General features: G+C 37.1%; 2 protein-coding genes across 2 annotated transcripts; both read left to right on the forward strand.

Annotated features, from left to right (window-relative positions):
- The first annotated feature begins 1,178 nt into the window (after positions 1 to 1,178).
- On the forward strand, positions 1,179 to 4,038 carry LOC104428839. The gene is made up of 2 exons (XM_010041769.3): positions 1,179 to 1,752; positions 2,278 to 4,038. The coding sequence occupies exons 1-2, from the start codon at positions 1,364 to 1,366 to the stop codon at positions 2,456 to 2,458; spliced, it is 570 nt and encodes a 189-aa protein (XP_010040071.2). The 5' UTR covers positions 1,179 to 1,363; the 3' UTR covers positions 2,459 to 4,038.
- Positions 4,039 to 8,374: 4,336 nt separating this feature from the next.
- On the forward strand, positions 8,375 to 12,310 carry LOC104428848 (cold shock protein 1). The gene is made up of 2 exons (XM_039302986.1): positions 8,375 to 8,795; positions 12,231 to 12,310. The coding sequence occupies exons 1-2, from the start codon at positions 8,375 to 8,377 to the stop codon at positions 12,308 to 12,310; spliced, it is 501 nt and encodes a 166-aa protein (XP_039158920.1).
- Positions 12,311 to 14,896: the final 2,586 nt, after the last annotated feature.

Below are 14,896 nucleotides of genomic sequence, written 5' to 3' on the forward strand. Positions count from 1 at the left end.
TTGACTTGCAATTGTAACCGGAAATCACGTCCATTTTTTTTATAAAAAAAAAATACATGTACGAATTCAAGTTTCCTTTTCATTTTGCAGGTTCAAATTTTAGATTTACTAAATTGATCGAGAAAAATCTGTTTATTAAGTAACATGGACTCAACAAATTAATTTGGAAGTAAGAGGCATACTATTGTCAATTGTTAGGTCAAATGTTATTCAATCATTTTTCAAATGCAATCCAAACACCAGAAAATATTTTCAATCTCTTATTACCAAATAAAGAAAAACTAACCGTTTTCCTGAAAAATGGTTTCCCGGAAAACATTTTCCAAAAACATTACGTTTTTCGTGAAACAAACACAAATAACTTTTTCCTATCTTTGACAATTTTTTCTCATTCTAGTTAATGGCTTTGCGTACAATAAGAATGGATCTATAAGTCATTAAAATAAGTAAGAAAACACGTTCATATATTTCAAAACCTTAAAAGGAAAAAAATGGCAAGAAAATGCATTTACAGTTCTAAACCTTATGTACAAAGTCCATTAACTCTTGAAACTTTCAATTGAATAGCGATAATGCTATATCCTATAGAAAAAAAACGCAATTCCCACTTCAATACACACTTAACACGTGCCAAAACACTAGTAATTGATAACTTCAACAATTTGTAACGCATACAAGATTTGCCATTTACAGAGTTTTGTGTCTGTGCGCGAGCAGATAAATAAATCATTCACTTGCAAAAGGCAAGAACGATATTACACGTGACTTTTCACTTGGGGAAGTCACTTTTGCAATCTTGCTAGAGCTCAGACACGACTGAGATCGACTCTTTATCATTCTCTCTCTTTCTTTTGCGTGGTCTTTGGCCCGGGAATCAGATACTGCCCTGGTGGGTGCCTTAGATCGGACTACAAATGTTGGGGTGGGTCAGGAATCTTGCTAGAGCTCAGACACGACTGAGATCGACTCTTTACCATTCTCTCTCTCTTTCTTTTGCGTGGTCTTTGGCCCAGGAATTAGATACTGCTCTGGTGGGTGCCTTAGATGGGACTACAAATATTGGGGTGTGCAGTGATCTCAGGAGGATGAACTGTGCATTCACATTTGGGCCTCCCATTTATTCTTCACATCAGGCCAATCAAAATCCTTGTGGAGCTACCATGCTGGATAATGAGAGCTAGAAGAAAGCGTGACCCCGAAACTAGACGGAAAAATCTAAATATAAAAGGAAAACGACGAGGGCAAATGAGAGCCTGACCATCTCTCCTCCACCTCCCCCTCCATCTCTCTTGCATTCGTCCAGCGATCTGCTCAGCATACTCGACGGCTCGGAGGGCGTCACGGGCCAAGATCCAGCGATCCAATGCCTCGATTCCATTCACATAATATGGCTGAGGGATCAGATTCATCGTTGGACCCGAATTTGGTAGAGCTCAGAGAGCTCCGGCGGTCATTGAGGTCGTTGATCTCGTTAGAGCACCTAGAGTTACCAGAGATGCCACTGCTTCCGGCTTTTCTCCACCGTATTGAAGACTTGGTTGACGATGGGGGGAGCGATGACGGCGTAAGTCCTGACAGAGAGGAGGAGGACAATCAGGTCTCTTCAGAAAATAAGGAAGGCAGGCTTGACAATGATAGTGGGAGCAATGAAGAGCGTAGGGCTGGTGAAACCACCGGGCCAAGTACAGTAATCTCTCATGGGACCGATGGCCTTGAGAGATGTTTTCAATCTGTCATAGTGCGATGGCTGGGGTAATTTAAAATTTTTAGGTTTTGACCTGCACAGAAGGGATATCTTGCTCGTTGGGGCACTCCTAAATTATGGAGCTTGCTTACTTATATAGAGATCGGATATCGGGAGGATGCACGATATGGCAAATTAATAGGCTTTCTTGAGTCATTGGTTAAGTTCAATATCACTGTCAAGGCTAAAACTTATAATTTTCTTGATATTTTCAATTACGTAGCAATAAAAACATAGAATTTTTTTTCCCTTTTTGCTAAAATCAGTATGCCTTACTTATTTTTTTTTTTTTGTGATTCTTGACTGCTACAGAATCCTTATGCCCTCAAATTCGTGTCAGATTTTGTACCATTTTTTCATTCCGCTGAGAACCTATAATAGTTTTGTTTCTTCAGTGTACTTTTTTTTTTTCTCAATTTTAATAGGATATGGCCTAGTATTTACTTATGTGCCTTTCGAGTGGCCCAGATACAATTTGGTGTCAGATACATTGATAATTTAGGTTATAATGTCTACCTTATTTTATGATACAGGGAGCAGCAACATGTCAATTTGGACAGCCTGAAAACAATCTCTGGGAACTTTAAGAATGTCTTGATGAATGATCCATCATTCACCGCTCTACTAACCCAACAAATGAACAATGTGTGCGTCGATGTTTCGCGTATGCTGAAGACGAATCCTGAATTGCGGTGGGAGTTCTATCATCTTTAATTTGCATCATTGCCATTTTCATTCTGCTGTCTGATATATTGTGTAACCATTGTTAGTTAACTAATTTTCATTTTCCTGCATCACTCAAATCTCATGAGTATTAGAGGTGGCTCGAAAGGCATTGAACTTGTCTCGAATATCTGTGCTGCTGGTGAGAATCTACTTAATGAACAAAAGATGTATATATCTTTTGGCAATTAACAATAGAAGTTGCTGGTGAGACTCTACTCAATGAACAAAGATATGTATATCTTTTGACAATTGGCAATAGAAGTTGCAGGTGAGACTCTACTTAATGTGTATATCTTTTTGCAATCGACAATAGAAGCTGCTGACGATACTCTACTTAATGAACAAAAGATATGCATATCTTTTGGCAATTGACAATAGAAGCTGCAGGTGAGACTCTACTTAAAGTGTATATCTCTTGGCAATCGATAATAGAAGTTGCTGGTGAGACTCTACTTAATGAACAAAATGTATGTATATCTTTTGGCAATTGACAATAGAAGCTGCAGGCGAGACTCTACTTAGTGTGTATATCTTTTCACAATCGACAATAGAAGTTGTTGGTGAGACTCTACTTAATGAACAAAATGTATGTATATCTTTTGGCAATTGACGATAGAAGCTGCAGGTGAGACTCTACTTAGTGTGTATATCTTTTCGCAATATTTGTGATGCTTATCGATTCGGGAAGTTGGTCCTTCTCAGCATTATTCACTTAATTGATTTCTTTGAGCATTTTGGAGGGTCAATTATTGCTTGCTTTTAATTACCGGCAGCTCAGAGGAATTGAAAGAGTATTACAGTCCCAATTTGTTGGAGTTCAACGAAGATACTGGAATTTTTGTGTTGCCTTAGCGATAGACTATTATTGAAAGCTAAGGCGCCCAATCAACAAGATGAATTGAAAGGGTTGCTTTCAGAAGAATTGGAGAGCAAAAAGCCACTGATTTTTTATGGGGAGTGGATCGACAAAATAGATCCTAAATTTAGGCCTCACAGGCAGTATGATTATGAATCCGTCGGGGGGTTATTGCGCTTCGTGCGAAATCAGTGGCGCCACCTCCCGGACGGATTTGAGGTTACACTTTCTATGGAATCGTAATGATTTCTATAGCGGAATGCATGCGAGGCTTCTTTAGGAACTTTGTGTATCTCGAATTGTATGAGCTTGTGACTCATCTTTTTTTGTTCCCATAGGAATTCTTAGGATTCGGTGAACATTTTTACGATTACTTCGATGCACGATTCCCAAAACTCTTTATGCTGTCGTACGGAGCGGCGTCCCAGGTCTGCAGAGAAGAGAGATGGTTTGAGGAATTCCGTTGAAGGGACAACCTCTTCCAGGAGTACTTTGGAAGAGAACGCTTCTACAATTTCTTATTCAATCCAGTCGGTTGTGCATTCCCGTGTTTTTTGTTAGGATCTATTCGACTCTCTGTTTGAGTGTGTAAATGTATTGTTTTAGACGTATAACATGGTTGCAATACTGAATTGTTTTAAATGTATAGTATGTTGTTCTTGATGTTGCATCAAAATAGAATTATTACACTTCAATTCAGTGCTCTTTTTTTTTTTTAAATCGCAATCCATGAATTTTTTTTTTTGTGTATTATTTCAAAAATGTAATCATTAGACCTCAAAAAAAAAAATTGCCTGGTGGTCATAGTAGCAACTTTCTTCAACGAAAGTACTTTTCAATTCGTGGCAGTTGAGCAACTTCTCTGCCAATCTAGTAATTTTTCGTGAGGAAATCTCAATATCTAGAGAAACATGTTTAGCCTTGGTAAATCTCAATGGAGTAGGTAACTCTGTCAATTATGAAATAAATATCAATCTACCAGCTAGCAAGTAGTTTACCTATGAAATAATCTTTACTCTGTTAACAAGTTTAACTCTAAAGGGGATTAATGCTTAACGCATATTGATTTAGTCCACTACACCTCATGCCGACGGCCCATAAAGAAGCTTCACAATGATTTTCTAATTAAAAAGCAGGTCATTGGCTAAATATATATATATATATATATATATATATATATATATATATATATATATATATAAGTTATCAATTTAAGTGATGTCTTGAGTAATTTAACATATTATAAAATTTTCATTCAATGCAGATACCAAAAAAAAAAAAAAAAAAGAAGAAGGAAGAAGAAAAAAAAAGGTGATGCTTTTGAATAAGGTGGCGCATTCTTGCAAAGTGCACTTTTTTTTTATTTTTCCAAATAACAATACGAAATACGAATTCTTTGTTTACATATTTTCCCTAAGACATTTACTTAAAAGATTATTTACGATTCAATTTTTTTATTATAGCTAAATTTAATTTGTTAAGATGATTACATGTGTTTTTATTCTAGGATAATTGTTCAAAAATTCTAAATCCAATTTAGTTATAAATTTTTTAATTGTGTCAATTTAGTTCTAAATATTTTAATGATTTGTCGATTTAGTTATTAACCTTTCAATAGTGTCGATTTGGTCCTAAGCCTTTTGAAAATTTGCCGATTTTGTCCTAAACTTATCATTTGAATAGTTAGCAAAAATGACTATATTGACAAATCATTGAAATGTTGAGAACTACGTGTTCTTCAGGTGCAAGGGCACTTCGCCATAACATTTTAGGGCAGTGGAACGAAAGTTCAATATCAGACCTTGGAGATTATTCTTCGCAATCAAGCTGTTATCTGTTGGAACCTTCAGGGTCATTCCTGTTGCTCTGGACTATATGAACGGTGAATCCAAATTCCCTGTTTTTTAGGAAGGATTAAGAAAAATGGCACGTCAACGCATGTAAAGAGTTCGAGGAGCTCAAATCTCTTCTTGAGTCTCTACTCCTGCATTTTGAGTAATTCGACATGGGGTGTCACCATCGGCCTCGAACAAAACAACTAATAATCAGTGAATAGAATGATCTATAGGACTCGAGTGACTTGCTAATCGTAGATACTCGCAAACTGCTCACCACGGCAGCATCATCTAAATAACCATGAACTTCCATACAGCACGGTCACCTCATCACTGATTTGGAGAAAATCTTGTCAAACACAGGTGCTTCGGATCAAACCATTGGACTCTCGGAATGGTTCATCTAACGCGAAAGACGATTCTGATTGATATCAGCAATTGATTCTAATTCTGGATGAATGTCCTCAAATTGTCTTTAGTTCATCACCTAATTTGACAGGACTTCATCAATCAGCGGATAGATCCAAGGTGAAATTGATTCAAAAGCAATATCAAGTGATGAGTTCCCATAATCTTCTACACCAGACATTAAACCTTTATGCAGGTCAAGAGACTTATTAATCAAAGCATACGATCATTGCAATTGCAAGGATTCTCGAGTCATTACCAAGTGAAAAACCACATCATGGTTAATCGAGAGAGTTGTTTGAGGCGAGCAAAGCACCTCTTTCGCACCTTTGCCCGATTAAGATGATAGCCTGAAAAACACAAATCCCAACTGACCATGTTTCTCACTATGCTCACGAACCAGATCGTTTTTGTCACCTCCAAAACCCAAATGAGGGACCAATATACCTTAAAATTGACAATGTTTGGTAGTGGTTTTGCAGAGTCCCAAATCAAGGGAAAAAAAGTCCACATACATGTAAAGAAGAGATTATCTTACGTGTTTTAAAATTAGAGCAAAAATTAATTGGATCTTGCAATTTAAGTACATGCGAAATCTGCTGAAAAATAAATGAGAAACAATAACAGATACTAAAGTATCAGCACCTACATTTATTGAGAGAGTCAGTAATCAATAATTCACTATAATGAGAAAATCAGATTTACAATCACTTATAAGCTCTCGTGTTTCTTATAGCTATATTATATCCAAGCCCAAAGAAATTACAAATAAGCAACACTAACTGGCGTAGAACTCACAGCACGAATGATCGCCCATGTTCAATTCTCTTTCGCGGCTTGAAAAGCAACCGTCTCTTTACGTCCTGTCTTCTTTGAGCGGCTCCTTCGAGTTCACTCTGCGGCGCAAATTAGAAACATTAATGTAAAAACCTCTCTTTTACCCTTTTATCTTTTTGGAACCCTATTTGATCCCATAAATAAATATATATATAGATATGTAAGTTCCGATTCCAATTCGGGTTGGGTCTTGCATACCGCCTTAAACTCGAAACAAAATTTAATAATTCTCCTCCTTAATTTGACATTTGAAGTAAATCAAAGTGCTCATTATTTATGCTGCTCTCCCAATATCCTGGTAAGCACTCACTATTTATAGATGGGCTTGAGCTTCACTAAAATAACATAATCATCATGTTTGTTGGGTTTTCCATCGTAGCAATCTTCTTCACTCCAACCTTACCCTTTGCCATGACATCCTAGATGAAGTAATACTTTATGTTGATATGATCATTCGCTCATGATAAACCGAACTATATGTCAAATGTATCTAACATTGGATATCACAATGTATATCTACACTTTTCTAATTTAACCTAAAGTTTGAGAGCAAACTTCTAAGCCATCTACCTCCTTTGCTATGAAGGTTAGTCTCACGTACTTTGCCACGGCATGAAAAGAAACAATATCTTTGCGCCCTGTTTTCTTTGTGCGGCTTATTCGAGTTCATTGTGCGGCGCAAGCTAGAAACATGAAAGTAAAAGCTTCTCTCTTTTACTTTCTTTTCTGTTTAAAACCCTTGCTGTTCCCACATAAAGCATGTGTATTATTGGAGACGTGGGTCCCCCTTTTTTGTCTTGTGGTTTTCTTTCTAGTGTGGTCAAATGACATCCGCTCACTCTAGCCAAAATATAAAGGTTAAATTCTTGATCAGCAAGAATTCGATCAAAAATTCTGATCCACCTCTTCCAATTCTGATCGGGTCTCTCATAAGAACTTAAACTCGAGACATAATTTAGTACTTTAACTAATGAAAAATGAGTTAGTACCAAGTGAATCCTAAATTTAATCGCCCTATGTTTTTTCTTTTCCTCAAATGCTGCTAATGGAAAGAACTTTGTTAGTTCATCCAAGAAATCCATATTTGGCATCAGCATGAACAATTAAGAAAAACTACTTAGCCAAAATTAGATGAAAAGGAAGAATAGATGAGATGTGTTTATGTATAATTAGATGAAATGTGTTTCCGTGTGAAATATTTTGTTTCAAGAAATTTATTATTTATTTAATTGGTTAGGAAATATACAAAATATGATTAATACCACAAAAAACCAAAAAATGGTAAAAATATGATAAATTTATTCAAAATTAATTTTTTGACCATAAAAAATCTCAACTAGTATATATGTGACAAATTTACTCAAACTAATCTTTTTATCATAAAAAATTTCAAACTAGTACACATGTGATAAATTTACCCCAAATGGCCACAAAAAACTCGTAAACTTGTAAATTTGTGACAAATTTAGTCCAAATTAATTTTTTGATCGCCAAAAATCTTAAATTTGTATAATAAATATATCATTCGTTAAATTTATTTAATACTATAAAAACTCACAAAACTGGCACAATCATGACAAATGAAGATTAAAATCCTAAATTGATACATTAGTCAATTGCCCAGTGTTATCAAACTCGATAATTTGACAATAAATTTAATAGAAACTAACAAAAGATTAATTTATCAAAAGTGTACTAGTTTGGTGTAAATTTATCAAAGCGTATCAATTTTGAATTTTTGTTAACCAAAAAATAAGTTTGGGTAAATCGATTAAAAATGTATCAGTTTAATTTATTTATTTTTGGTATTAACACTTCAAAATAAGATAAAAAGGAAGAACAGATCTTTATATAAACCCAAACACAAGCTCGCCTCGTCACTTCTCTCTTTAGAACCCCAACGGGGTGTCTCTCTCTCTCTCTCTCTCTCTCTCTCTCTCTCTCTCTGCTGATCTATCCATCAAATGCATGGCGAATCAAGAGATACGCAGCGGCACCGTCCTGTGGTCCAACGACGTCAAAGGCTTCGGCTTCATCAAGCCCAAGGACGGCGGCGAGGTTCTCTTCGTCCGCCAGTCCTCCATCAAGTCTGAAGGCTTCGGTAGCCTCGCCAAGGGCAAGGAGGTCGAGTTCTCAACCGTCACTGAGTCCGCGGGCAAGTCTTCGGCGGCGGTCGACATTAGTGGCCCCAACGGGACCCCCATCAAGGGGGTTACCGAGGACAGCTATGGCAGTGGCGGCCGGAAGGGTGGCGTCACATGCTATGTTTGCGGCGAGGTAGGACACTTAGCGAGGGATTGTGACCGCGGAAACCTTGGGAGTAGCAGCAGTTCTGAGGGGTGTTTTAACTGCGGCGAGAATGGCCACAAAGCAAGGGATTGTCCGAAGCGTATGAGTCGACTTCGGAGTCGCGGTCCTCAAACTTTAAATTCTAGTATCTGTTAACGTATATATGAAAATATATATTTGAAAAGTCATTTTAGTGTGATTAATTTAAGTTTTCGAATTTAATTTACCCTAGTGGTAAGAATCTTTCTATAAATTGATCTTTATAACCAAATCAAGAGGTAACTATGCAACAACCGTTGCTATATCGCGAGGATCAAGTATTGAATCCAAGAACCCCGGACAAAATCAAAATGGAAACTTGACATTGACGGCTTCTCTCAGAACCGAACATAGGAACTTTGCTCTGCGAAGATGGCACGAGAGATGAAATGTCATTAATGGATAGAAATCCATACGGGATTTTTCATCACTCGAAAGACTAGAATGAGAAATTTCATGAATTAAGGAGATCTGTTAGCTGATTCGGAAGATTCTCTCTGAGAGTCTTAAACAATGTACAAAATTCCATGCAAAAAAAAAAAAAAAAAGTTTTGTCGGGTTGATTGAGTTTTTGCCTGCACAGGTAGTCCAACCTTATCCAGATACAAAGTTGTTCGCTCGGGAAAGAGGAAGATTGATGAGATTCCATTTTCGTGCTAAAAGTTATGTGAAAGAGATATATTAACAAATTTATAAATAAAATAATCACATCAAAATGGATCTTTCTCAATTAATAATTTCATTCTAATAAATATAATCATATATGTTACCTTGTCAAGTGTGAAATGTACAAACTTTTGCTACAAAGTTTTTTTTTCGCTATAGTCCTTGAATCGCAGCGTCATTCATCCTTAATTACCTTCTATCACAATTAGCTTATATATCAGTAGGGGTGATCGGTTCCCGGTTCGGTCCGGTTCCACCTTGGAACCGGGAACCGGACGGGAGCACCGTTCCCAAAATTGCGAACCGTGGACCGGACCGTTTGGTCCTAGGACCGGAACCGGACCGACCATCGGTTCCATCGGTTCCGTCCGTCCGGTCCGGTCCAAAAAAATCAACTATACTTTTTGCACTAAAGAACTAAAGAGTGATCACGTTCTTGACTGATCAATTCACCCGATTCTCGGGCAATTCAACAAAACTAATCACACGTGTTCCACGTGCAAAATATTCAAACTTCACTTGTGTAATTCACGGGAACTCTTGAAGTCTTAGTCCCACGTCGAAACTATCAACGAGATTTTTCTATAAATAAAAGAGTAATAAAAATGATTTTAATGGTCTCTTGGCCACATAAGAGGTTGCTACCTCAAATTGCAATTTTGGTTGCAATAAGTTATCATGTTTATATGTTTTATTAATTCTATGTATATAAATTATATATAAAAAGTTTGGTTCGGTTCGGTCGGTCCGGTTCGGTCCGGTTCCCACCTTGAAACCGGGAACCGGACCGACCGCCACCGGTTCCAAGATTAGGAACCGGGACCGAACCGCTGACCGTGGGAACCGCCCAAAACCGACCGGTTTGGTCCGGTCCGGCCGGTTCCCGGTTCGGGCGGTTCCCGTTGCACACCCCTATATATCAGGAAGGTTTAATGGATGGAAACAGGGTCGAAAAAGGTTGAAGTTCCGTGTTTATTTTGGTTGGTGGTTAAAGTTTCTGAAAGAACTAGAATCAGCTAGAATTGATCAATTTCGTAAGTTTGAAATGAATTGCAAGATAAACACATATCTGCATAGGCCGTTCTACGTCAGGCAATGAATACACGAGGTGCTCCCCTCTTATAAATCAAAATAAGAGGATTATACATCAAGCCTTACATACAATAATTATAAACATATATGAACATAGATGCTATGCTAGCACGAAGTTTTGCATAAATGGAAGCCACTTCTATGTCCGCAATGAAGAACAGGATCTTGTCAGAAGACCTTGGCATCGATAGGATGCCTCCTCATGCGTCAATTCTTCCCATTTTGATGTCTTTTAGAGCCTGGCAGGCAAAATGTCCTTGAACCTAGACGGTGTTGAATTTCACCTTGGTGAATGATAAAAGTAGTCATAACTTCAGTCCCCTGAAATCATGAACGGAGCCGGGTAACCAATGCCACCATATGAAGCAGATATTTTGGAGAACTTTTTTCTGTTAGCAACTCTACCTGAGGGAAGGGATGTAACTCCAATGACTGACGCGTGTAATTTGTATCACATAAATGATTTTTGGAGGTGCATAAATAGAAAGAAAATGAAGATATCGGTGTTCAAAACATAAAGATCAAACTTGCAGTTCGACACGGTCACAACGGCCCTGCACCTCATACACCTCTTACCATGACTTTTGAGTTGGCAGGATCATAGAATGCAGCGCGATCTTCTCCCCATCTCTCCCTGAACAAATTACTCCAAAGGTTGTTGGCCGAGGCCATGGCTTTCCACTTTCTGCAAACTGTAAATCACCAATTTCATCATCTTGACTGAACTCTTCAGGAGCAAAACTATACATTCTTGTGTAGATTCTCATTTGCCCCTTAATCATCAAGAGCTAGTCCATTTGCATTCGTCCCACCACAAGTTAAGAATACAATTTCTGAAGTTTCAAGTTATCCAGTGTTGCCTGCTATATATACACCAATGTCACTAGATGGCTACTTTTTCAGCCGGTGCCAAGTGTTCATCTAAATCCAATCAAATTGTTCCTTTAATATCCACCTAGAAAGAGCCATCACAGATTTCTTAGTGAAAAAAACTCGCAGAAAAGGCAATACATCTCTTCAAATGAAAGCGAAGACATTTGATTCATCACAGATTTCAAACAATTTCTCTCGGTGTTGTTTCGATTCCTCTAACTCGTGTCGTTGCATTAACTAAATTCTGGCCTACAAAGGAAAAAGAATTGAATACGATCCTCTCGCTTTAATAGAAAAATAATAATAATAAGGGAACTAGGAACAAACAAAACCCTGTCTCCACAATTTCATCAACTCAGACTTGCGGAAAAGGCAATACATCATCACTTCTCAAACCTCCAACCTCAAGCCATTGAATACGATCCTCTTGCTCCGTATCGTCAGCTTAAAGTGACCACAAACAAACACGAGCAGAGCTCGGCAAAGGACGAACCAGTGTAACAAGTCGGCTAGAAATCGTAAAAACTACAAATCAAGGTGACATCGCGAAATCTCAAACGAAGATTGCCTATGTTGAGAGCAACGTGATAAGTCACCATAGAGTTTTGTTTAAAGAGGGGCAAAAATGAAATTATGTTTGATAAATGAGAGTGGGACGGGAAATTTTGGTGTTTTCATTTAACAAAGACAGAATATTTCGAAAATGCTACTTCTCAAGACACCTCCTAACCTCAATTGAGCTTAAAAGTCCTTTTGTTGTATTTCCCCAAAACTCTCCAAAAAAATTTGCCAGGTAATATTTGGCTAAAGGACTTTAGAGCACAAAAAGTCGTTACTAAACATACCCCAAATCCCGATTTTTCAGGATTAGGTTCTGCAGAGAAGAGACATGGTTTGAGAACTTCTGTTGAAGTGAAAGCCTTTTCAGGAGTACATGGGAAGTGATGCGCTTTGACCCTTTCGGCCTTATTTCCATGATTCCTTCAATCCAATCGGTTGCCCATTCCACCGCCTTTGTTGTTTTATCTATTCGACTGGGTTTTGAGTGTACAAATGTATCGTTTTAGATGTAGTGTGTTGTCAACTGTAGCACCGACACTATCTGGGAGCATTCGTGTCGTGTCCGACACAATGACACATGTCTGACACGTCCTAACACGCTTCGACACTCTGTCATTCGTGTGGTCCGACACAATGACACGTGTCTAACACGTCATAACACGCTTCGACACGGTTAACGAGTGTCGAAAAATCCGACTCTGACATGTGAGTCCAAAATTCCAACACGCACGTGTCAATTTTAAAAATTTCTAATACTTGAGGGGTTAAAATATAAATATACAAAAAAAGAAGTAAAAAAAAAGTAAAAAAATGTTATAAATATATACGCACGGGATCAACTTTTTTATTTTCAGTTTTGTTTTTCTAGAATTGTTTTATTTTTTTTTTTTAAAGTCTTTTACTATGAAATAAGTACTAAAAATGCTATATATGATGAATAAATAAATTTAAAAATATCATTTCAGTATTTTTTTAACAATGTTTTTTTCCCTTGTATTATTGTAACAGATTAAAATGATGAATGATAATATTTAATATTTTCATATAAATTAATTCTAGGCTATTTTTATTGTTATTTATTCACGTATTTATATATAAAAATATATTTAATATATAATGTGTCGGAATGTGTCGAAATTCTCTATTTTTAAGGAATGATGTGTCGATGTGTCGCGTGTCGGTGCTACATAAGTTGTCAGGGCATTTTTTTTTTTTAATTGCAATCCACGAATATAATTTTTTGGTGGTTTATTTTGAAGATGTAACATTTAGATCTCAAAACATAAAAGCCCCCGGTGGTCAGCCCTCGTAGCGACTTTCTTCAGCAAAAGTGCTTTTCCATTCGTGGCGGATCAGCAACTTCTCCGCCTATCTAAGTTAATTTTTCATATGGAGATCTCAATATCTAAAGATACATGTTTAGGCTCAGTAGATCTCGACGGGTAACTTTTTCTGTTATGAAATAAATGTTAAATGTACTAGCTAGCAAGTAGTTTTTCTTTTTTGGGTCAGAAGCTAGCGAGTAGTTTACCTATGAAATGATCATTGCATTGTTGGTAAGTTTAGTTCTAAAGGGGATTAATGCTCAGCGCATATTGATTTAGTCCATTCCACCTCATGCCGACCGCTGATAAAGAAGCTTCACAGTGATTTTTGAATTGAAAAGCAGGTTTTTGGCTATATTCATATGTAAGTTATCAATTTAAGTGATGTCTCGAGTATTTTAACATCATATAAAATTTCCATTCAATGTATATAAAAGGAACAATACAGTGCTTTCAGTTTCAAGTAAGGTGACCGCATTCTGGCAAAGTACACTGCTTTTTTTTTCTTTTTTTCAAATAACAATTTGAAAAACGAATTCTTTACTTACATATTTTCTCCAAGACGTTTATTTAGAAAATATTATGATTCAATATGTAGATTATAGCTACTTTAACTTGTTAAGATAATTACAAGTGTTTTATTCTATATAAAAAAATTTAACCTATTTTTAATGATGGTCAATCCAGTCATAAACTTTGCAATTGTGTCGATTTGATTCTAAATCTTTTGAAAATTTTCTGATTAAGTCATAAGTCTATCATTTGGATAGAATGTTGAGGATCGCGTGTTCTTTAGGTGTAAATGGCATCTCACCATAACATTTAGGGTAGCCGAATGAAAGTTCAATCACGAATGATTTGGATCAAATCATGGGAGTCTCCTAGCGATTTATCTAAGGTGAAAAATGAGTATGATTGATATTAGCGGTTGATTCTAATTCCAAGATGAAAGTCCTAAGATTGTCTTTAGTTCATAGCCCAATTTGACAGGACTTCATCTATCAATAGATAGATCCAAGGTGACACTAATTCAAAAGCATTATCAAGTGACAAGTTCCCATAATCTTCTGCACCGGCTACCAAACCTTTATGCATATTAAGAGATCTATACCATCATTGCAGTTGCAACAATTTCCAAGTCATTACCAGGTGAAAAAATCGCATAGCCGATCGAGCAAGTTGCTTGAGGCAAGAGGTTTCGCTCCGTTTGAACTCGGTCAAAGATTGGCAAAGCTAGCATATCTTTTGCACCTCTTAGCCTAATTAAGATAATCCCCCCCCCCAAAAAAAAAAAAAAAAAACTCAAACCCCCGACCGACCATGTCCCTTGATGTGCACACGAACCAAATCCTTTTTTTTGTCTTGGATAGGGTAATGTTATTAATGTACCCTTAAAATCGACAATGTTAGAAAGCAATTTTGCAAAGTCCCTAAATATAGAAATTCCCGCGATATGTAGATGAAGATATCTTCCTCCGGTTGATGATGAAGAGCTAACACCAGATGAACATCCTAGTTTCTTTCAATCGCCCTCCGATTTTTCCTGTCCGCAGATCCTTGCCAACGGGAAGATCTTCGTCAGTACACCCAAGAAAAATCCATTTCTGGCAGCAGCATGAGCAATTGCCAATAGAGAAGGTCACTA

The sequence above is a fragment of the Eucalyptus grandis genome, chromosome 10 (assembly GCF_016545825.1).
Source record: "Eucalyptus grandis isolate ANBG69807.140 chromosome 10, ASM1654582v1, whole genome shotgun sequence".
Classification (NCBI taxonomy): Eukaryota; Viridiplantae; Streptophyta; class Magnoliopsida; order Myrtales; family Myrtaceae; genus Eucalyptus; species Eucalyptus grandis.

Excerpts from the sequence above, each read along its gene's own strand:
- LOC104428839 (XM_010041769.3), top strand. The coding sequence starts at position 1,364 with ATGCCTCGATTCCATTCACATAATATGGCTGAGGGATCAGATTCATCG. Across the intron at positions 1,753-2,277 it reads GTCATAGTGCGATGGCTGGG|GGAGCAGCAACATGTCAATT; the intron begins GTAATTTAAAAT and ends TTTATGATACAG.
- LOC104428848 (XM_039302986.1), top strand. The coding sequence starts at position 8,375 with ATGGCGAATCAAGAGATACGCAGCGGCACCGTCCTGTGGTCCAACGAC. Across the intron at positions 8,796-12,230 it reads AGCAAGGGATTGTCCGAAGC|GATTAGGTTCTGCAGAGAAG; the intron begins GTATGAGTCGAC and ends CCGATTTTTCAG.